General features: G+C 42.8%; 1 protein-coding gene across 1 annotated transcript in view; it reads left to right on the plus strand.

The window, feature by feature from the left end:
• The window catches only part of MEGF10 (multiple EGF-like-domains 10), a 116,409-nt gene that overhangs the window by 86,331 nt on the left and 5,368 nt on the right, over nucleotides 1-24,710 (plus strand). Inside the window, exons 13-21 of the mRNA XM_012645027.1 lie at nucleotides 6,707-6,853; nucleotides 8,046-8,180; nucleotides 8,724-8,852; nucleotides 12,283-12,411; nucleotides 14,585-14,713; nucleotides 17,180-17,308; nucleotides 19,617-19,853; nucleotides 20,917-21,044; nucleotides 22,450-22,573. Coding sequence (XP_012500481.1) covers nucleotides 6,707-6,853; nucleotides 8,046-8,180; nucleotides 8,724-8,852; nucleotides 12,283-12,411; nucleotides 14,585-14,713; nucleotides 17,180-17,308; nucleotides 19,617-19,853; nucleotides 20,917-21,044; nucleotides 22,450-22,573 — 1,287 coding nt within the window. The remainder of the gene's footprint in view (nucleotides 1-6,706; nucleotides 6,854-8,045; nucleotides 8,181-8,723; nucleotides 8,853-12,282; nucleotides 12,412-14,584; nucleotides 14,714-17,179; nucleotides 17,309-19,616; nucleotides 19,854-20,916; nucleotides 21,045-22,449; nucleotides 22,574-24,710) is intronic.

Here is a 24,710-nt window from a genome sequence, read left to right on the forward strand (position 1 = left end):
CACACACACACACACACACACACACACACACACACACACACACACACACACACTGCTATAAAACGAGACTGGATCTTCAGAATGATTATTCTGGAATTTCCAATGTCAGTGAAGTATAATTAGCTCTGTGTGTGTGTGTGCGCACACATGCACGCATTTCCAGACTAGTAGGGTGATATGCTTCATAAAGTATTTTGCAAAAACGACAGAAACAGGCTGATGTTTATGTCTTCCTTTCTGCCTTGACTTCAGTCAGCCAAAACACCTGTTTGCTGAGCATTACAGCTAATCAAGACTTCATTCCAGCTGTCTGGAACATATGCCGTCTCCAGCCTGGTTCCCAGTCCTGGCTAAGATCACTGTCACCTGGGAACTCTTTTAACTTACATATTCCCAGTCCCCACCTCACACCTACTGAATGAGAATTTGGAAGGTGGGTGAGGAGGAAGAAGAGGATGGAGCCCCTGCCAGTCCATAAGCACCTTTTGCACAGATTTGGACAAGATTTGGAAATCCCTCAGCGTATACTCCTTGGCACAGGGAGTGTGTGCTGACTTAGCCCCTCGGCCATGGGCTCTTGTGTAGTGCAGCGCTGTGTGTCATTCAAAAGGCTGCCCCGTGGCCAGGCAGTGGCAGTTACCAGCCTGTATAGTGTCATCTGCTATGCTTATTGCTCTGGTTATTGAGGAGGTTTCAGTCCAGGGGAGCATTTCTTTGACAGAAGCCTTGTATGCAGTGGCAAAAGAGAAGAGGCCTCAGGATGAATTTATACCAGAATGAGAAAGCTAGAGGCTAAACAAACAAGAAGGACATTAGGACACCAAATCAACCTCTAGGGGTCTTGGAAGAGACAGAGAGACTAGCGAGACATGGTGGGATTGTAAGGAGGGAAAGGAGACTAGGAGCAGTGGTAGGGAGCTTACGTGCGCCCAGCCGGGAAGGGCAGAATCGGATAGAGGAGCCCTGAGGGCGAGTTGGCGAGAACATTCCAGCTTCTTCACTCTTCCCGGCAAGCGAACGGCCTGCAGTGGCCTCAGCTCCTCTCCACGAGGTGAGCCCTCCTTTTCACATTTCCCCAAACAACCCAGTTCGACTAGCTGGGTAAGGAACTGCTGCTTCAGGAACTAATCTGTCCCAAAGAGATCTCTCATGCAGCTAAGTGACACCTGAATGTCATAATAAGGAGAGACCTGCTTCCTTTGTCCAGTGACGTATAAGTGCAAATCCAAATTGAAGGTAATAACTTCAGTCAAATGCGTTTCGTGAACATGTATGTATACAATCAGCCACATGTGCGAATGACTCACTATCTGACCCTTTGGGGTATCGAGGAGGGAGAGTGTGTCTGCAGAGTCTGTATGTGTGTCTGTGTAGTCTTGGGGGAAGGGCTCATATAAAAGCAGAAGGCTGGGCTCCTGAAGTGAGGGTGGAGGAGCACTCATTTTCCCAACAGAAAAGCTGCAGAAAAAGCCAAAGCTCCCAGGTCTCTCAGTGTGCCTAGCGGTCCTTTCTGTTTGCTTTCATCCAGGTCTGGACTAAGGCAGACCATGCATGCTCCCCAGTACTTTTGTCTTATGACTGCAGATGCAAACATCTCTGATTTATGTGACTTATCAAGACTTTTTTCAACTTGGTTACCTATACAAAGCAGATTCTCTTTTAATGGATCTGTAAAATCTATAGTATCCATATAGAAAGATTTGATCTAACAACCATTTGTCCAGTGTCTCCAAATTCTGTGAAGCCATAGTGCTTGGGTGCAGGGAACACAGCCGTAAAGCGGTGCCAACTCCCATCCTGCAGAAGCTCACGTTCCACCAGGACAGACACGCTAGCAACAGATGGATACACCAGTGACTAAATTCTCTACACTGCACCACACTGTGCTGCTGCTTTGTTGGGCAGAGTATTAGAAAAGCAGAAAAAGTGTTATAACTAACTACTATAATTCCTCCCCCTTTTGATCACCGAGCTCAATTATTATTAACAGCTCTAATATATGTTTAATAGCTTGTTGCCCAGGAACAAGACATTGAATCGAAATAATTTCCTTCATTCACTAACGCCCCAAATATTGCAATACTGGCATAAGGAATACAAGCAATTAAACAAGACAAGGATTTGGGGTTATATTTCTGAGAAGGGAAATAATGACACCCCGGATGATTTATTTACTGCATTCATGCGATCACAAATGCCCTGTGAATGCTGATTTCGCATTTAGGCCGCTGGCATAATGCATCAGGCATTAAATTCACGAACATTTCTTTAGAGCTGCTTAGCTGAAGTTTATCACGATCATTCAGCCATTGCCTAGCAACTTGTGAAGGCTATCAAAGAGCTCTTTGTCCTCAGTCCTGGCAAAAACAGTCCTCACAGATCTCCTTATCAGCATTAGAACATTTATCAGAAAAAAATGCTTCCACTGAACCAGAGACTGCTGCAAATTTAAAGCTGCCGCCTACCCATTTTGCCCCTTCTTCCAAGTATTTTAGGAAGTTATTTCCTGGAGTAATTAGTATTAAGCCTTTTATTTGTTTTTTGGTAAATATTCCAAAGGAATTTTCTCAAGATGTCTCTGAATTCGTCTATTGCTGTATAATCTGGGCCAACATTAAAAAACACAGACCTGACTCCTGAAGGTATATCTTCTCAAAAACAAGCAAGGCAGACATCCCCAGCCCCTTAGCAGGGAAGGGTCGCCATTTTAAGCACACAAACTGTACATATGTTGGGCTTCCTGGCTTGAGTGAAGACTTCTCCAGGGAAGCAAAGAATGATATGGTTGCTCCATCCAGTTGGAGAGTAGTCCTGAATATCATGTAGAAAAGAGGAACTGTGCTTATTGATTCACTCAGCAAATATTTATTTAACACCTTCCATGTACTAGGCACTGTGGTGGCACAAACAGGCACTGTTTCTCCCTCATGGAGCTACCAGATTAATTAATTTCCTTGGGTGGGGTGTGGGGAGGGGATCCTTCATCTGCATTTTCTTGCGTATCTCTCCAAGATTCATCTGCCCCTGCATCCCAGCTGTCATTGATTTAGTTCAATGCCTTGTCATTTTTATCATTTTTCACCTGGGAAACCTAAAACAGCCACCTGACAGGTCTTCTTTCTTCCAGACTCACCATCTTCAAACCACCTTCTGCTTTTCCTATAAAACTCAAGTTTAATTATGTTCCCTTCTTCTTAAAAATTGTTCATTTGGTCCCTGTTGACACCAAGAGGAGGTTCCCACTCCACAGCATGGTCTTCTTGGCCCTTCTCAACATGGCCGCTGCTTGGCCGCCCAGATGCCTCACCTGCTCCTCCCAGCCCCTGAGTTTCCGCTGTACCCAACACTTGCCCTGCCTGAAGGATAAACACAGACTTCTTTGGGCCTCTGAGCCCTGTCTCCAGCCTGGAACCCTCTCCCTTTTCCCTCTACCTCCTTGACTTATCAAGATCCCCAGAGATGGGTGTGCCTCGTCTGTGATCATTATCACCTTTCTTAGAGAACTTATCAGCAAGCCAGCAGCTGGCCAGATCCCTGGAATGTATTTGAGTTAAATTCTCTTTTCTGTCTTTGACAAACAAGAAAACAAAAAGATAGCTTGTAGGACTCAAGCAAAGCTGGCAAAGAATAAGATGAGATCAGCAGAAATAATTAAGGAATAACACACACACACATACACACACACACACACACACACACACACACACACACACAGTCAAAAAAATGGTTAAAGCAAACTTACAGCTCTTTGTCCTGGATAGCGTTTCATTGCAGGGTCGTCCTTACATGGCGGTCACAGCGGCAGCCTATGCCTGGTGAACTTAGAAGGACACTTACACAGTGCTCCCTCCATGATCCTCAGTGCCTGAAAATCTATTAGATACTGATTTCTTAGGCTCTTAAAATATGTGCTCTCTTAAAATATTAATATTCTCCAGAGAAAGCACACCTCCGAATAATAAATTTACCTTGTCGTTTCCTGACTGTAAGATGAAGGGGAAGATAACAGAAGGGCACAGAGGGTCTGAAGGGGAGGAGCAGCAATAGGAGAGAAAGACAGCTTCACACTTTGCCCCTGGAGTTGCCCCCTGACTGAGGCACACTGATGTTTGTCTTCAAGTAGATTATGCATTAATATCTGTAAAATGATGGCTCATTTTTGCTGATGATAGAATAAAAGAAAAGGGCTTGAATTTTTAAGATAGGGTTGCTAATAGAAGTTTTATAATTTAAATTCAAAGGAAAGATTTCTTTGCAATTCTAAAATAAAAGTTATTTACGAGCAAACTTGATTCTGTTGAAATATGCTTATATGATTGGAGACAGTAGGTTGATAGATGATCTGTAGAATTCCCTGTGATTCTCTGGAAATGAAATGATGGGTAAATCATGTGCAACAAGCTCATCCCTGCAACGGATCTCCTCACTATATCATGGGTCTTATTACTTACATGAACATTACCTTGATAAAGTTGATTGTGACTGATGTTATGCTAACCTGCTGGACAAACCTCTTAAGCAAAGACAAATCAAATATGAAATAAAGGATCTTTTTATTCAGATCTGCCCATCTGGCCTGTAGTCATTTTTCGTAACATGCTCTGATTGAGGATATGCTGAGCTATACATAAATTGTGATAACCTATAATGTAAAAAAAAAAAAAACCAGCATATACTTTTGATCTAAAGTGTACCCAATTTCATCCTAATTGAATTCATTAAACGTAATGTGAAGTAGTGATTTGGCAAGTAGCTGATAAACCAAATCACCATGAGTGGCTGAATCTTACCCTCCCCAAGTCCCACAAAAATCAGAACTAATTTTCAGGATGGCTGTCAATCAGATTAACCAGATAATTATTCAGCTTCCACTTCTTCAGAATCCTCACTGGGATTTGCCTTGATGGCTGCAGACCAACATGCCCTGGTTTGCCTGAGTCTATGAATCAGGTGTCCCGTCTTAGCCACTGTTCAACAGGAGCCCTGGCTGGCAGTCGGTGCTGAGGTCCTGGATTTGAATGGGGACTGAAGCCTGCAGCAGGTAGCCCTTGTTAGTACTTCTTTAAATTCACAAAACAAAGTTTAGGTTTGTAGCCTCCTTTTAAAGCGATTTACTGTTTAACATTTGATTCTTTTGTCCAGTATAGGTGCGAGTAAAAATAGCAGAAAAGATTCTGTGGTTGGTTTATCACATTTGGGGAGGGAAGAGTTTGCAATTTTATCTCAGTTTTTCAAAAGAGATTTGAAAAAAAAAAAGATCATATATTTGTGAATGCAAGAATAAAAATAGCAGTAGGCCTAAATTCCATATTTTATTCTATAGGGAACATCTAAACCCCAATCGGCTTTATAAACAGATCTGGTCTCCTTTCTTCTGCCAGTGGGCCAAGCTGAAATAAAAGTCTATTGTTGGTTCAAGCGAGACACAATGAGGTCTGCATGCTTTCATGCCTACTTAACAGCCTTTACCATGTGGGAGACTTTCAGAAGGAAAAAAACCAGGAACAGCAAAAAATGGAGAATTACTGTTTAGCGGAAATGGCTGCATACCAATTAGCAACATCCATGTCATAGTCTGGGGCTGCTTCGCTGCTTCCATTTTAAGGTTCGGGCTGTGGTGACTTTTCTCCTAATCACTTTAGAAGCAAAAACTATAGTACAAAACATGGCCTTCTCAGCATTCCTGGTGCTGGCTGGTTGTTAGTGTTCTGGAATCCCGGAGGGTGTGTGTGCTTGTTCTCAACGTGTTTTCATTTGGTCTGAGGCCAGCAGTTGCCAGTTCACTACTAATTATGTAACTCACTGCCTTTCAATGCAAAGAGCATGTCTTTGAGTTGGGAAGAATTCCGACTTGCAAGAAAGAGGCCCCTATTGTATTTCAAATACAAATTTACAGAAGAGACTTCCATTCATCTCAAATAAAACCTGGCTTTATTTTTATATTTGCAACCTTGATTTTTCTATATGTTTTCTTTAGGCATTTGTTTATTCATTCATGACTGATTCTAAAGTTTCTCAGAGTTCAAAATGAGAGTTGAACACCTACATACAGTTTCGTAATAATCAATGGCTTAGACAACAGCTATAAATAACGTCAGTTGTGAGACTCTGCCTGTATCTGCCCAATGTCAGATTAAATTTTTAAGGAGCAGTTGGTGGCACATGTTAGTGCATCTTTTGTTTTGTGCACTGTATCCTCAAAATATTTTAAGATTATATTTATTTGTTTACTCCAGGGGAGAGTTTTCTTTATGTAAAGCAATTTAACCACTTTGTATTTTGCCTTATCATCTTATACTTTATTTCTCTGTGAGAACAAAAAATGAAGGGAGAAGGAAGTCACTGAGGGCTAAAAGGTATAATATTTTTGATAAATTTTGCTTTCAATAGACAGAACCCTTGGGTTTCTCCTCTGCTCCTTCACCTAAAGAAGAAAAATCAATATTTTGATTTTTTTGTGTGTTTTTCCTTCTTTTTGTGTGTGTGTTATTCCTTCTTCATGACTCCATAGAAAATAGCTCTGGGTATTATTTTAATGCTTTGATGATACTGTGTATTGATGCATGTAAGATGATAACTGGACTTTAAACCTGCTGCCCATGGTACTCAGTTTTGGTGCTGTGAGCTTAGTTCTCATCTTTGAGTTAGCATCTGCCAAAGCCCCACACTGCCTCTCACTCCGCCTCACCCATGTACGTTGTTTCAGGTGTCCACTGTGACAGCGTGTGCGCTGAGGGACGCTGGGGTCCCAACTGCTCCCTGCCCTGCTACTGTAAAAACGGCGCTTCGTGCTCCCCCGATGACGGCATCTGCGAGTGTGCACCAGGGTTCCGAGGCACCACTTGTCAGAGAAGTAAGTGTCTCATTAGACGGTCATTTACATCTTCCCTTCCCAGGTGTCATGTACGGAATAATGATCCGCGTCCCACCCCTCCGCTGATAGTGACGCTCTGTTGCAGTTGAGAGCAGAAGAGAGAACAATAGTTCATCTGTCCTTTGCAGAACTGTCCTCGATAGCACTTCCCCAGGAACTTTTTCCCCCCAACCTTCAGAACTAACTTAACAAATGGGGCTTTAACCATTTCTTCTCAGTAATGATTTCATTGTCTTGTTGGCACCACCATCAAGATATGTTTCTTGATCTTTCCTGAAAGCTTGCAAATGGTGTTCCAGAAATTCATTGACCTGTAAATATTTTATTCAGTTATTTGGCATTGGCCTTACCTCAATTAGCAGAAGTCAACATCAGCCAAACCTTGAGGCAAATAGTACATCCTGCTAGTAGTCTTAAAGTCAATGCCATGGGGAAAACAGAATTGCAAAGTTAAAAATAGGGACTGTTGACATTGGTCGATAGAATTTTTGAGTTAGGAAATGGTCCATAAGATTTTACTAAATCTTTCAGCAAATGTAATCAAGAAAAAAAATATGACTAATTATAAGATACACTATTCTAATTTTTTAAATTGCCTTTTTCCCATTGAGAACACTATGCAGTTATCCTAGATTTAAATGCAAATAATATCTTGGGAAGAACTTAAGTATATGACATTTTGCTTAATCACTTTTTGATTGTAATCATTAACTTGGACCATTTTGAGGAGGAAAAAATCTTCTAATTTTGACTGTAGGTCTATTTATTGCCAGTAATGACTCTTAAAGAATAAAGGATCAACAAATGGTTCAAGAGTACTTATTTAGGACTTATTATTAATAGTATTTAGAATTTTATTTTTTTCTTCTCTTTATTCTTTGAGTTCCTGCTCTATGCCAAGCCTTCAGCTACTTGGGGCCTTCAGTGAGAAAATTAAAAGGACTAAGACATTTACTTGCCCTCAAGGAATTCATAGTTTAGTGCCTTCTTTTCCTTATTAAAGAGTGCCCTTGTTCCTTTTTTCCTTCTTGTTTTATACTTGGAGAATTCTCAGTATCTTTTTTTTTTTAAGTTTTTTTCTTTCCCTCCAAAACTTTAACTAGATCCTGATGTGGAGTGCGAGAGAAATGCACCTCAGAAAGGCAACAGTCGGTTTCCCTTCTATTTTCAGTCTGTTCCCCTGGTTTTTACGGGCATCGCTGCAGCCAGACGTGCCCGCAGTGTGTTCACAGCAGTGGGCCCTGCCACCACATCACGGGCCTGTGCGACTGCTTGCCTGGCTTCACGGGCGCGCTCTGCAATGAAGGTAAGAGCACGGCGTGCTGGACGGGTGCGCTGGTGATTGACAGCCCCACCCAGGTCTGTCCTCAGGCCTCCTCCCGGCTTCCCAAAGGACACGTTTTTCAGCCTGATATCAGCCATCGATGCCTTCTGGTGTGCTGTGTCTGCAGCTTCTGAAATAGGGCTCTGAGCTTTGGAAAAGCTGACTTGCCACTCCAGCAAAACCTCTCTATTCTCTGAGCTGTGCTACTCTTCAGCTGTAATAGGAAATATCCTCCCGTGAAAAATCAATAGGAGGAAGGATTTTGACTCCCTGAGCAAGAAGCCGTGAAGTCAGATTTCTAAAAGTGTGATGATGCCTCCTGGTTTGGGATGCTTTAATGAGGATCTCTGGCTTCATGTATTTGTAAAAACGAGCCCATTCAAGATGAGGGATGCTGCTGAGCAGAGACAGCTACTAAATGAGCAGCCGGGTTGGTGACCTTTAAAGTCATTTCCTGTGCTAAGGATCTGGGGTTCTGTGAGATGGGCTGTGACTGTGAGTTACTGACCTGTAGCTTATTCACAGTGTGTCCCAGTGGCAGATTTGGGAAAAACTGTGCAGGAATTTGTACCTGCACCAACAATGGGACCTGTAACCCCATCGACAGATCTTGTCAGTGTTACCCGGGTTGGATCGGCAGTGACTGCTCTCAGCGTAAGTTCGTGAACAATTTATCAACTGTTCTTATTTGTTTGTTTTCAAATTATTTAGGATTGAAGTGTGTTTATATAATCAAGAAAGAATATCTGACTAATTAGATTAATATCTAACTAATTGCATTCTAGTTTTTAAATTCCATTTTTTTTAAGAGCTCTGTACAGTGGTCCTATATTTCAGTCCAAATCATGTCTTGGAAAGAGCTTAAATATGTAACATGTGGCTTATTCACTTTTCAGTGTCTCACCATCCATTGAATTAAAACAAAAATAGCTGTATTTAGAAGTCTATCTGTTTGTTTGTGTTTCTCTGGAGAGTTAATTATGGAGAAATGAAAAAGTAGAATTTAAATGGTGTAAGCCTTAGAAACCAATGGGGTCCTACGAAGGCCAGCCACCTACCTGCAGTGCACAAGCTCACCTCCACCACTGGATTGCAGATAGGAGTCGTGTGACCCTACGGGGACTATATAGATGACTTTAGGTTACTCATGTCATGAAAAGATAACATTGAACATAAGTCATTGGCTAATGCTTTGAAACAGGTCAGTGCAACTTCTAAAAGTATTCACCTTTTGACCAAGGAATAGCATATGGACAGGGATAATCTGGTTCCACTCATTTCATGGCACATACTGAGTTTACATTGAATTCACCCATTATGTACATAAGAGAAATCAAAGAATGACAGTACTGATTTCACATGGTGGTTTGTTGGTCATTTAATTCAAACTTTACTGTTATAATCAACCTGAAAATGTTAATTGATGAGCAATATATTTTAGCTTGAAGATTTTTTTCTGAATGTTATTTTTTTTTCTTGAAAAAATGTTATTTTTTTCTCTTGAATGGTTCAGGCTGTACCTCATTTGTGAAGAATAAGCAATCAAAGCCAATAGATCTTGAAAGTATAACTTTTTGGTGAAAGAAGTCTTATTAGATATCATTTCTTGCTGTGTGTTTCACTCTGTTCTGGGGGCACCACTCAGAAGTAACCACAGCCTGTTTAAATCTACATGTCTTGCAAGGACTCTGGCCTCGGCTGTCATGTGGACAGATTGAGAAATAGATACTCAAGGCAGGGTTTGGGGAGAAAAAAAGGCCCAATATTATTGTCATAAAATGATTGATTTATTTTGCTCCTTTTTAAAGTACTCTTTATTTTGGAAGTTGGTCACTTCCTCATTTGGAAGAGGAATGTGCTAGAAGGAACAAAAATGGGAACACCAGTATGAATGGAGACTATAGTGTTGCCTGCCCCCATAATCACTGCAGAGGAAGCTGATTTATTTGGCAAAAGGCTTTGCTTCTCTTGGGAATCATTGATTTCACTGATTCCCTTATGGACACTGTGGAACCATCTTAATATTTCTTCTTGGCTGATTGTGTTTTGTTTAAAAAGAGAAAAAAACCCTTCATAGTGAAAGCGGAGAGTTTGAAAAATTAAACGGGTACATTTAAAGGGGCTGGTGTCCTTGGCAAAATGATTTTTTAAAGCCCCATGGTCTACATTTTACCTTTTGGGAATATAAAAGTTGGAGGATCTTTAGTCCCATTCTCTGATCATAACCAATAAAAGGAGTTAGCCTAATGCGAGTGGGTCACCTTAGAAAAATATATTATTTTTAAGGTATAGGGTTTACAAAAGTTTGTTAAGTATCATCTGAGGACTGCATTGTTTCAGGTAAAGAGTGCTCCATCCAGCATCGCATGGGCTGGACGCTTCAGTTGTTTTCACCCTGAGTCTTGCCGTGGCCTTAAAGAGAGATGCTATATTTATCTAACAAATAACAAATTAGTCTATGTGACCTTGGACAAGTCACTATTAACTTTTTTGGGACTTTAGCTTTTTCATCTATAAAATGAGGGTGTTGTACTTAGAAAAAAAATTTTTTTGTTTTAGACACTAAAGTTTCTAACAGACAGTTGCTCCTCTACTAAAGATAGGGCATTTGTATTGCTAAGTGGAGTTTGCACAAAACTGAAATAATCAAAACAGCCGAGGGGGGAGCGTTTAGGGTCTATGCAAGGGAGGGAAAAAGTAACAGTTGAGGCTAATGGCAGGGAAAGGAACTTTGAGGGAAAACCAAACTATTTATTTATTATTTATTTTTTTAAATTTCAGCATATTATGGGGGTACGAATGTTTAGGTTATGTATATTGCCCGTGTCCCCCCCTCCCGCGTCAGAGCTTCAAGTGTCCATCCCCCAGATGGTGTGCATTGCGCCCGTTAGCTGTGAATATACCGTCCCCTCCTCCCCCCTCCCACGTGCCTGACACCCAATGAATGTTATTCCTATATGTGCACTTAGGTGTTGATCAGTTAATACCAATTTGATGGTGAGTACATGTGTGTACTTAGAAAATTTATTCTGATGTTCATTCTAGACCTTGAGTGTCAACCATCATTTTTCCCTTGCTTTTGGGCAAAATAGTATGCACAATTATGAAAGATAGTTTTTTTCATTTTTTAAATTACTTCAGATTTATTATTTATTGTTTGTGTTGGTCCACATTCCCTACTGGGTATCCTTACAGAAATTACAGGTGGTCCTCCTTTTATGCAATTATGTTTCTGAAGCATTAGTATGAATGAAAAACATTTGTTTGCAAATCAAATTATTTCACCCCATGACCTTACATTATTATTTCACAGATACTTTATCTGACTTTCTGCTTGCTTTTTGACTGGCAGTGACCCCTAATGATTTAGTTTTTATTATTTGCTACTTCTTCCAAGTAAGAGTGTTTAGGAATAAACAGCTGGGAACCTTGCCATTTAAAAGGAGCCTAAAGTGACGACTCTGGAGTAGAGTGAGTGTAGGGTTTAGAAATCAGAGACATGAGCTACGTGACCTTGGGTCCCTTAATCTCTCTTGAGTCAAATCGTTTCCCCATCTGATCTCTGCTCGAACGTCCTCTCCTCAGAGAGGCCTTCCTTCAGGAGTGGCTCCCATCATTCTTGTCCTCCTCGTCTCAGTTTTCTCGTAGCACTCACCACCATTGTTTTTTCAGTTGGTTGGTTGCTTGCTTTGCCTGACTCCCCAGCTAAAATACAACTTCCAGAGGGTGGTTTGGACTTTGTCTTGTCCTCTGCTATCTCCCTCGTGCCTGGGACAGCGTGGTGCACACAGTAGGTGTTGAGTGTGTGTGCGTTTGGTAACTGAGTCTGTAAAGCTGAGCCGAGTTTTCTCCACCTGCCTCACTCTGCACTTGTGCGTGAATGCGTATGTCGGTAATGACGGGCATTGCCGAGGTCAGCCCTGCCCTCTGGGCTTCGGAGCAGAATTCGCAGCAGTATGCTTTCTTAGTCCTCGGTTACGCTGCTAACCTCTTACACTCAGGAGCTGTGTGGGGGTGGATGGAATCTCCTCTACTCGGTACTGGCCCCAGAACTCTAACGACCTCTCCACCTTTATGGTTTCAGCATGTCCACCTGCCCACTGGGGCCCGAACTGCATCCACACGTGCAACTGCCACAATGGAGCCTTCTGCAGCGCCTATGACGGAGAGTGTAAATGCACTCCTGGCTGGACGGGGCTCTACTGCACTCAGAGTAAGTGACAAGCCTTCTGAGGTCAGCAAGGGGGTCCCCCACCCCCAAGGAAGATACAGCCTCCCCCTTTGCATGTACAGTCTGGGCTCGCCGACGCCCCTGGCATTGGAGTGCTTCATCTACCCAGTGACCTCAGACTACATGTCTCTACGTGGTTGAGAGCTACCATGCTCCGAGAATTCTGTTCTAGGTTACATCAGGACACTGAGGAAGAGCAATGCTGTGCAGTGATACGCAGTTTTTCTCTCTTCCCTCTTTTAACCAGACCCTATTCACATGGATCAAACTCCCTATAACTTATTCTCACAGCACAAGGTTAGGATAAAGGATAGAGGTTAGAAAGGTAGCGAAGACAACAAGCCTTACTGCCTGACTTAATATGTGCTGTTGGAAAAGATGGCGTTCAGTGATTCTCAAAGGTAATGAGCCTCAGAATCACTTGGAGGATTGGGTGAGTACGGAGTGCTGCCCCCACCCTCAGAATGTCTGATTTAGTAGGCCTGGGTTGGCACCTGAGAATTTCCATTCTATCAACTGGTGGTAATGCCAGCTGAGGACCATGCTTTGAGAACCATGGTTCTTTTTTCCATTTTGTATCCCACAGTGTCCTAACCATGTCTTCTTCCATGAGGTTTTTAGCATCATAGGATATAATTTGAAAAGTACTCCAAAACCAAGCATCATTGGGAAAAAAGATCATTCTCTGCCCTCTTGCCTTCCATTGAATAAAGGAGACAAGACAGGAGGGCATGTATTATGATTAGTATTAATAATAATGTACAATTAGAATTATAGCAATGAGCTGAGGAGGAAAGATGGGTCAGAAATTAGGCAATTCTTTTTAATACTAATTAGAGCACATAATTAGAGAATAGGCTGAATAAGTCTTTTGAGACTTTCTAGAAGGGAGTGTAGACCTTGAACCAAGATTTGAAAGGGAAAATTGGCAAGGAAAGAGGTTAGCCCAAAAACATTCTGCAGAGATTGAATATCTATAAGGATTTTTAACTCCTTAGAGAAGAGTACTTACAAGATATTATTTATAATTCTAAAATTAGGACCTGCTTCAAATAGAGGACCTTTTTTAAGTGGAAGTAGCATGACATTCTGGTGACTACATGGGGTCTGGAGCCAGACCTGCCTGGGTTTGTATCACGGCCCTGCCGTCCTTCCATTTGGTAGCCATGTGACTCAGGGCACTCTGGGCTTTGTTACTATCTGCAGGATGAGAATATCCATCCCTGCACTTCTGTGCTGCTGTAAAGATTGAGTAAGAGGACACGTGACAAGAATCCGGCACAGAGTAGGCGCTAAACAAGTGTGCGTGAGGCTGAGGGTCTCATCGCATCCAGGTGTCTGTGTGCTGCCTCTGCTTAGACGCTGGGCCGTTATTCAACCTCACCATAAGAAAATAGGACAATAAAAAGCACATGGAATATTTGGAAAAACCATCGAATCAGCCTGCATTGAAGCTTTCATTATGCCAGAGAGCCCGGAAACACTCTTGCAGGGCGGCTGCCAGCGCGTGCCAGCCAATGGAGCTTGTGGGTGGATGTCCTGAGCCCAAGAGTCCCAGTGCCTTAAGCCTTGGAAATTGTGCAGCAGTAGGAAGGCTTATTGCTTTTTACAAAGTACCTGCAAAGTACAGTTGGTTTTTTTTAAGTTAAGCATTCTACCACACATCTTCGATGAAGGTGATATTGTCTAAGTTAATAACAGATACAGCGGACAAGGCTAGTAGCAGCGTTGGAGACGTTCTGTACTGCAAGCAAAAGCATGCAGCTAATTTTAATATAAAGTACTCATTTCAGCCCATGGAATTTGAGTCTAGGATTCTAGTCGTTGAGTGAAAGAATGAAAGGAAGTGCCCCATCCTTCTGGGCTTGAAGGGGTGCTTTGTTAGGAGACGCTCGTCTGGCCTTTAGGGGTCCCAGTGATGGTTACAAGGACAGGTGCGGAACTCTTCTGCCTCCTGCTTGTGAGTTACAACCTCCTCGCAAGAGCCCCGACTTGGGCCGTCAAAGAAGCCCCGTGACAAGCTGAGACATGGCCTGCTGTCTTCATTCCCTAACGGCTCAGCATCCTGCAAGTTTAAACGCAGACGTGTTGGAGGCACGAGCTGCACTTCTCCCCAGCAGCCTCTTGACTCCCGCTGTCCTCCCTCCTCACGCAGGATGTCCTCTGGGGTTTTACGGCAAGGACTGTGCGCTGATATGCCAGTGTCAAAACGGAGCCGACTGCGACCACATCTCCGGGCAGTGCACCTGCCGCACGGGGTTCATGGGGAGGCACTGCGAGCAGAGTGAGTACGCCTTCTCCTCCGCCACCGTTGCTCTAGATGCCTGCAAGTAGTAAGGCAGAATTCGCAACTTTTAAGTTGTTTGAGCTGCTGGCTGGTTTGGGCTGATGGCACCATTGACTTCTCCTCCCAGAGACTGGCCCCCTGGGACGCTGGCTGCCCGCCCCTGGCAGTTCTCCTGAGCCACCACCCAGCGCTCTGCCTGGAGGAGGCGTGACGACAGGCTGCAGACAGAATTCGCGTCTCCGTTCTTGTTCTTTCTGCCGCTCTGTTCCTCTCCTTCTTGTGTTTGGATGGCTGCGCAGAGCTTTAAAAGAGCCAGTCAAGCTTTCTTTTTTTTTTTTTTTTTTGAGACAGAGTCTCACTGTGTTGCCCGGGCTAGAGTGCCGTGGCGTCAGCCTAGCTCACAGCAACCTCAGACTCCTGGGCTCAAGCGATCCTCCTGCCTCAGCCTCCCGAGTAGCTGGGACTACAGGCATGTGCCACCATGCCTGGCTAATTTTTTCTATATATTTTTAGTTGTCCAATTAATTTCTTTCTAATTTTAGTAGAGACGGGGTCTCGCTCTTGCTCAGGCTGGTCTCGAACTCCTGACCTTGAGCAATCCGCCTGCCTCGGCCTCCCAGAGAGGTAGGATTACAGGCGTGAGCCACTGCGCCCGGCCCAAGCTTTCTTCATGGCAGAGGCGGGACCCGGGTCTCATGCGGAGGCCAGTGCATTATGGGGGGAGGAGGGCTGGGGACCCAGGGCCGGTCCCCGTTGCTGGTGAGGCAACAAGTCCCTGCGAACGTTGCCACCCTTTGACAGCTTTCTCCAGATAGTACTTTTGCGCTGTTTCCACTAATCAGTTCTCATCTAAGTTTTAACAACCTCAAGACAGCATATTGCCTTTAAAAAAATTTTTTTTTGTTTTTAAAACTCTTGCTCAGAGAGAATATGCTCTGTTGGAACGACTCATCCTTGTGTTTCCATTTCCAGCCCACCAGCTATGCGTCTGCTCTCAGGCTTATAAGAACATTAGTCTTAAACCGAATATTTCAAGTTAGTTTATCATTCCTTTCCTCTGTGACTTTCATTCAGTATTCAAGGTAAATAAATAAGGGCTTAGGGCTGTATGGTGCTCACTCTCTTATGGTCAAACCCTTTGAGGCAGGAAAAGGTGCAGAACGATTCCCACTCACCGAGACTGCACTCTTGGATCAGCCACTGTGGCTGCAGGAGCAGCGTGGCCTGGAAAGCTTGACCGGCACTGCAGGGCTTTGGCAGCGAAGCGTCCCTGCCTGCTGCTCTCCACCAGCACCTCGTGGAGCCACTGGGCAGCCAGGGTGCCTCCAGCTCCCGTGCTAAACCCTAGCATGTCTTTGCATATCCTCCCTCTAGCAAATGCAGCAAAAGCGGCATTGAGAAATCAGCTCCAGACAGAGATGGCCCAATTTTAGTTTTGCATTGCTGTTTCATCTAAGCATGAAACAGATACTGAGTCACGCCCCTCATTGTGTAAATACATAAATAAATAAATAGTGTGCGTATGGGTATAAACGTCTAAACATACACGTGAAGACCAGACTAGGCTCTAAACTGACTTTCACTTGAATGGCGGATGACTGGTTAAAGTCTCATTAAATAAAAACCTTTTAAGTGTTTCCATGATTACTCTGAACATCAAATTAAAATGTCCCTATTTTTGGAGACTTCTCCCAATGCTCATTTGTAAACAGAAACCCTGTGTTCGACAGAGAACTCTGATAATAATAGCATATTGCCCCCTGCTGCTTACTTTACAAAGAACATCAGTATTTTGTTGTGAAGATTTTTAGATTTAACATGCCTGTACTATTCTTTGAAATTCATGCCCAACTCTTATTAAGACTGCATCATAAGAATCCCACTATGTTAGTCTCTGGGACTTCAACTTGCAAATCTGAAGTTTAAACCATTCCATGGCAAATGAAGTTCTTACCTAGAAAATGAACAAAATTTGCCCTCTCCCTTTTCCTACTCTCAGCCAATCCAAGTGAGAATGTTCCTTTGCAAAGATCACTAAGTCTACAGTAAAATATACATGTTCTCAAGGAAGCATCTCTAGTTTATACTTCTCAGTCTAGGCCCCTTCCAGCCCACAGTTTTGCCTGGTGGAGTCATCTCAAAATGCCCTGACATTCCACAGATTCCCCATACACACGTGGGGGAGGAGGGTATGTATTAATAGCAGCCGAAAGTGCCAGGGGAACAGTATGATCCCATGTAACGGTGAGCAGCTCCCTCTCCAGCCCTGTGCAGCCTGGACGGTGAGTCCCACCACGATGCAGGGAATGCTCTCCAGCCCGGGACGTCCTGTCTGGCGTAAGTCCGCCTGAACAGAAGCCCCAAAGGGCTCACCTCCAGAAGTGCAGGGTCCTGCAGTAAGAGACAGCCTTGCTCCAGATTCCCAAAGCTGGGGAGACAGACTAACTTCCTCTCCTCCTCCAGAGTGCCCTGCGGGAACATATGGCTATGGCTGTCGCCAGATATGTGACTGTCTGAACAATTCCACCTGCGATCACATCACCGGGACCTGTTACTGCAGTCCAGGATGGAAGGGCGCGCGATGTGACCAAGGTAAAGGTACCAGCAAATGACGACGACTGCCTCTCGTTGGGTGACCACCATGTGCTGGCCAACGTTAAGTACTTATACCGACGTTGTTGAACGTAATCCTCATCACAGTTCTGCACGGCACACCTGTTTCTTTATTCAGTTTCCAGATGGATGCTTTATTGTTGCTGTCCTCAAGATAAAGGAATTAAAGCCTAGAGAGGTGTAATCTCCCCAAGGTCACAGAGCTGATGTATAGAATATGTCACAGCTTTTATGCTGGCTTTTCTTATTCCAAAGCTCATGAACTTTCTACTGGACCTATGATTTTTTCAGATTTATTGAGGTATAATTGACATATAAAACCCACACCTATTTTAAAATACACAATTTGATAAAATCTGAAATATGTGTATACCATAATAAAGACAATGTCCATCACCCTGTAAGTTTTCTCATGCCCCTCCCTGCTACCGCCACCCCTTATGCCCCAGGCAATCACTCATCTACTTTCTCTCACTGTAGATTACTTTGCTATATAGAGATAATCATCTAGAGTTTCATATAAATGGAATCACACTGTACTCTTTTTTGGTTTTGATTTGTTTACTCAGCATAATTATTTTGAAAGTGAACCATGCTTCTGCATGTATCAATAGTTCAGTTCTTTTCATTCAGGATTCTGTTTTATGGATATACCATAATTTGTTTACCCATTCATGTGTTGATGGACATTTCAATCGTTTCCAGTTTTTGACTAGTACAGATAAAGCTACTTATGAACAATAGTGAATTGCGTCTTTGTATAGGCATGTGCTTCCATTCTCTTGAGTAAATACCTAGGAGTAGAATGATTGGGTCATATGGTAGGCATATGTTTAACTTTTTAAGAAACTTATTTCCATGGTTTTTAACTAGGGTATATATCATAATCACTTGGGAATATTTATCTCACATGTATAGTTCCATTTGGACCATCTTGATTCTGGGGTGGATGGGACTTTTGAGAAGGTGCTTCTGATGGTTCTGAAGCATGCCTTGCAGACAGCCTCAGCACTGCATGTGTACTCTCTGGTAGGCAGTCCGCAAATGGGCTGTAAAAGGCTTTAGAAAATCTCTGCAGGGTTGTAGGTGGAGTCATCTTAAACTGTAGATGGTGGAAGTATTTACACTTAATTTCTTTCATAAAATCACTTTTACATGCTTGTGATTTACCTTTGACTGTCACAACGATGGGATGTTACACTTCATGATCACATCGTTATTACAAATACTTTGTAATCTCTCTGTTGGCCTTGGTGGTCTGTGTTTCGGGACAGACTGTTTTATAAGAAGGTCCTCTCGCATTTACAATTGTAAAACCATAGGAACATTTACTTGAGCTGGAAGCAGCTACATGGAGGCCAGTTTCCTCATTTACGGAAGGTAAAACTTCAGCCTAAGCGCTTAAGGGAAGGTGCAGAGTACCTGGGTCAATTTTTTTAGATGCCAGATTTCTCGATTTTCAGTCTCTGCCTGTAGAGGCCTCACCTGATGGACCACAGGGAAGTACCACGTAAAGCTGAATTTGGAATTTAATGAGTAAGGTTTTAGGGTGATGTTATCGGGTCTTATCAGGACAAATCTTTCTGTCAGGGAAAATAACTTTGCACAGAACAGTATCTGCTGAGGTAAAAGACCCATTGACATTAGCATAAGGCAGATTCTGTTCTTGGATTATATAATTGAGTTATTCTTGCTTGCAAGGGAAATTACTCTTAGAAATGCTAAGGGTGACATAAGATTAAGTTAGGCAATTGGGACATTTAGGATTTAGCTCTGTGTAAACTCAGTACTAACTCATAAGTAAAGAAAAATAAAAATTAGATAAATTATTACCCCAAATGAATCACCAGCCTATGTATTTATTCTGAAATATGCTCCCAAACTCTATTGTCAAATCTTTGGGTTTAAGAAATCCTACCTCCTTTTAATTTAATTTTTATTTTTAGAGACAGGATCTCACTATATTGCCCAGGCTGGCCTTGAATTCCTGGGCTCAAGCAATCCTGCCACCTCAGCCTCTCAAGTAGCTGTGACCATAGGCATGTGTCACTACGAGCCTGGCTTGTCTCTCATTGTGAGGCTTAAAGCAGCCATTCTCTGGGCACGGATAAGGCAACAATTTCTGCAAATGAGGAATGGTTGTTTCTCTTTCCTGCTCTGTTTCCAAATTAACATTTTATGAACTGAAAATAACCAGGCCTGAGCACAGCAGGTTTTCGTCAGTGCAGATCAGACATTTATCCAGCCACTGTCATCCTATCTCAAGTCTCTGTTCTCCTTTCTCTAGCTGGTGTCATAATAGTCGGAAATCTGAACAGCTTAAGCCGCACCAGCACCGCTCTGCCTGCTGATTCTTACCAGATCGGGGCCATCGCGGGCATCATCATTCTTGTCCTAGTTGTTCTCTTCCTCCTGGCGCTGTTCGTTATCTATAGACACAAGCAGAAGGGCAAGGAATCCAGCATGCCAGCAGTCACCTACACCCCTGCTGTGCGGGTGGTCAATGCAGATTACACCCTTTCAGGTACGGCCGGGGGCCTGCTGGGCTTTTTACTCCTTGAAAAGTTAAGTTTGGTCCTGGTTCCTTGAAACTGAGTGTTTGGCTGTGCCATCCATTGTTTCCGTCAACTCTCCTTGAGAGAAGTGTATGTTTGGAAAAGGAATCAATTGCTAGAGACGTGTTTTATGTCGCAACAATAGTCGAGGTATAGTTTTGTTATCTATGGAGGATTTTTAAATTGAGTTCATTGTGTGGTTGCTTTAGATTTGGGGGCTTTCGATCCAGAAGAGATTGTGTGGGCAGCCAATGCCAAGCTCTTGTCATGGTGGAGAGGGAGGGGAGGGCAGGGTCATGAGTTTGCCGAGATCGTGGAGCAGGTCGGGGCAGTGGCCCAGGTCTCCTGCCGCCGGCCTTGGGTGCTTTCTACGGTGCCTTCCAGCCTCTCCCTGGGTCCACAGGAGGCTGAAGAGAACCAAGTTATGTAAGGAACAGTTTTTGGTATTAGCAAGAACCGAGGCAGTCCTTTAAGAAAGCTCTTTTGAATCTTCCTTTCTGTCACAAGTGCTCATAAAAGGAAAAAAAATTATAAGTGACAAAATCATCAGAAGAAGTAACCACTTACACTGAGGAATTCGAAAGCTTAAAATCTTCATTAATTGTGGAGCAATTACTGAAGGATTTCAGGTTGGTCACGTGTTTAAAAACACAATGATTCTGAGGAATACGTAAAGTAGCTGATTTACATAGTAGTGCATTTTCAGTGCAGAATTATTGTGTCGATAACTCAACTGTTTAAAGAAAGAGAAAAGTTACAGCAGCAGTAGCTTCCAACGATGCCTTTCCAGTTTGTACAAGCCCCAAAGCAAAGAGCAGTTGTCTGTGAATACTTCCATGCTCTTCCAAGGAGGCAGGTAGGAAGGCAGAGGCCTGCTGCTTCTAGAAGCTTAGCTGAGTAGGCTGGGCAGGAGGGGGTTCTGCCCAGCTGGTGACATGGGGGCAGTCCAGACGTTCTGTTACTTTGATTCCCTCCTCTTCACACAGATTCTGAGGAACGTGCCATCTTAACCATCTTCCCCTGTTCTTGCAGAAACCCTTCCCCACAGCAACGGTGGGAATGCTAACAGCCATTACTTCACCAATCCCAGTTACCACACACTCACCCAGTGTGCCACGTCCCCACATGTCAACAACAGGGACAGAATGACCATCGCAAAGGTGAGAGGAGATGCTCAAGTCTTTGAAGGTGGGCCGAGAGAGAGGAAAAGAACAGGCGTTTATTGAGGGCTGCTGTTGGCCAGATGCTGTTCTAGATACTTTACATATATTATCTAATTTATTCCTCCAAACAATCCTCTGAGTGTGTCTTAAGATCTCAGGTTTACTGACGAAACTTGAGTAATGGGAGTTTAAGTCACTTCCAAACATGCTGCCCAGCTACTGAGTGAGGCAGCTGCTATGTGAGCCCTGTCTCTACAATCTGTACTGCTTCTATTGCACTTCCTTGGAAAAATGTTTCTAATTTTACAGGAAATTTTAAAGTAATTTCTCATAATAACATTAACACAAACATAAAGAGCTAGAGCAGAATCAACTCTGGGCAAAATCGACAAGTTTGTCTCTTCAGACCATCTGTCTTCTAGTCCCCTTTCCTGGCCACCTGTACTTCAGTAACAACAATAATAATATGCACTGATTTGGGTTGAACCACATGAAGTTGATATTTTTGTAGGTCAAAAATGGTCAAATAACAACAAACTAATACTATGCCAAGCATTTCTAATCACTTTATAAATATAAACTCATTTTAATCTTTATACTGATCATATAAATCAAGAGTGATTGTTACTCCCATTTTAGAGACAAGGAAACTGAGGGATAGAGAAGTTGGAGACCCAGGTTTGTCTAGAACCCAGAACTGCTCCTCTGGTAGCGCCCAGCTCACCCCCAGGCCTTCCACACAATGCTCTGAAATCCCAAACATTTCTCCCTTCCAATTGTACCCAAATTAGATTTCCAATCTCCATTGTCTAATTGCAGCTCTTTATTAGGAAAAAAAAATTAAGCTAATTAAATTAATCCAGTCATAATTAAATTAATGCAGCTAGATTTTAATTATAGTGCCTCATCGTTAAATAGCGCTTCACATTCTCCAGAGACTTTCACATTCATCATTCCATTTGTTCTCATACAAATTCCGGTAGGAAGACAAAGCAGATAATCTTACCCTCATGTTTATGCCCAGGAAAATGGCTAAGCATCACCTGGGACTCAAACAAACATACAGTTTTTGATGGGAGGGCTTAGACCCAGAATTCGTTTTCTTTCAAGTCAAAGTTCCATGTCTATAAACCCACATAAGGTCTAACGGGCACAGAATGACAGAGCGAAATGAAGAACTTGAGGTGGTGGAGGGAGTAGCTGGGGCTGAGGGACACGGACTCCTGCTGCCCTCTGGGTCCCCACTAGGTCGCCAGTGGTCCTCTCAGGCCCTCAGCTCAGCCTCCTTTAAGGATTGGTCCTCGGTATGTGCCCTGGACTTGCTCTTCCCCAGGCCAGTAGCACCATGCTGTGCCACGTTGTATTCTTTTCTTAAATCTTTTATTGTTTGTCATTTTAACAGTCAAAAAACAATCAGCTGTTTGTGAATCTTAAAAACGTGAACCCTGGGAAGAGAGGCCTGGTGGCAGACTGCACCGGGACGCTGCCGCCTGACTGGAAACACGGCGGCTACCTCAACGAGCTTGGTGAGTTCTCCCAGCACAGCTCGACCTCGTAGTCACCCGAAATAGTCCTGGATCTCTGCTGTGCCAAAGTCATCAATTGAAAACATGCAACAAAAATCACAGTAACAGAATTATACCTAACACTTACTGAGGGCTTGCTACTGTCCTAAGGGCTTTATTTATTCAGTATTTATTGAGTTCCTACTGTGTGCCAGAAATTGATCAAAAGAGACCAGGATCTTAGCCAGGTGTGGTGGCGCATGCCTGTAGTCCCAACTACTCGGGAGGCTGAGGCAGGAGGATCGCTTGAACCCAGGAGTTTGAGGTTGCAGTGAGCTATGATGACACCACTGCACTCTAGCCCAGGTCACAGAGTGAGGTCCTGTCTCAAAAAATAAATAAATAAATAAAAACAAAAATAAAAAATGTTTTTAAAAAGAGGGCAGAATCTTTGCCTGCTTGTTGCTTACATTCTAGCTCTACACAAATTAACTTACTCAATTCTCGCAAGTACTCTAATAGGCAGGTACTATTATTGTCACCATCTCCATGTTACAGTTGAGAAACTGAGTCATAAAGAGGTTAAGAAACTTGCACAAGGCCTCATGGCCTGCTAAATATTAGAGCCGGTATTTGAACCCCGTCAGCTTGGCCCCAGGAGGTGTGCTCCTCTTTGTTCTCTTTTAACACAGGGCACCCGTATGCAGGTCCCCTTCCCCTTTCAGGTGAGGAAACAGCTATCAGCAGGAATATAGCAGATCGGTGCTTCTCAAACTTTTTAAGTCAGGCCCTCTTTACACTCGTAAAATTTATGAGGACCCCAAAAAGCTTCTGTTGGTAAGAGCTGTATCTGTTGACATCTACCATATCGCAAATAAAAACTGAGAAAAACTGTTAACAGTTATTTATTAATTTATTTAAAATAATAATAATCTCAGTTCACCATAATATGAAATGGGTTCTTATGAAAAATAAACTACATTTTCCAAAATCAAAACAACATTAGTGAGAAGAGTAGCACCACTTTATATTTTTAGAAATCACCTTAATACGTCTGGCTTAACAGAAAGAAGATGGCTGGATTTGCGTATCTGCTCCTGCAGTCAACCAGCTGCAGTCTCACACTTCACGTAGCTTCTGGAAAACACTGGACACTGGAAAGAGAATTAGAGTCAAAAAGGCAAATAGCATCATTGTATTATGATGATCTCCTGGACCTCCCGAAAAGGGGGTGGGGATGTTTGGCATCTCGAAGGACTTCTGTGATACGCCATTGAGTATGTGGTGCAATTTCCAGGCACCTACCCCGTGTGTTCAGGGAGGAGTCCGATGGCATAGCAACTTACATGGGTGCAGCGCCTTATGGGTAACAAACCTTTCACATAGATTGATTTGGCTGGTAGGATTTCCAGGAAGCCCATTTAAATTTGCATTTCAGATAAGCAACAGATATTTTTGCATAAATGTATCACAAATCTCACATGGGACATACACTAAAGATTATTCATTGTTTCTTTAAAGTTCAGATTTCATTGACCTTTGTGTATTTTTGTTTGCTAAATCTGACAACCCTACCCAGGGTTGGGTAGAAAGGGTCCATGAATCTTGTTCTATAGAGAAATAAATTGGGAAGCACAGAGAGGTTAACCCTCTTATCCAAAATGTCACAGAAGGAAAGGGGCAAAGCCAGATTTCAAAGTTGGTCTGCTGACTGCTCGCTGCTGCCGCTCCTGTGAACACCGCGTGTGTCTAATTCCCTTGCCCAGTCGTAGGAGCTAATCCCTGTAGACCTGGAATGCTTCTTACTACAGAAATAAAAATGTTTTAGTAGAAAAATGTGTATGAATTCTTAACTTTTATTTGTATTTTACATTTAATACCATTGTTACCAATAGAATGTGTATTCTAAACACACAGTAAAATTATTTATGTATCAGATTCACAATATGTTTATTGGTAACATCATTTAACATTAAAGGAGGTTTTAAAAATCTAAATTACATTTATAATTTAGCTCAAAAAAGCATATAAATTGATAATCAGTAAAATACCAACAGTACTAATGAGAGAAAAATCTTCTTGTTCTACCTTAACCTACTGTAATCGGTTCTCACTCCTAAACACAAAGAATCACCGCGTGGTTATGTGTAAACATCTC

Source organism: Propithecus coquereli, unplaced genomic scaffold (assembly GCF_000956105.1).
Source record: "Propithecus coquereli isolate 6110/MARCELLA unplaced genomic scaffold, Pcoq_1.0 Scaffold224, whole genome shotgun sequence".
Lineage (NCBI taxonomy): Eukaryota > Metazoa > Chordata > Mammalia > Primates > Indriidae > Propithecus > Propithecus coquereli.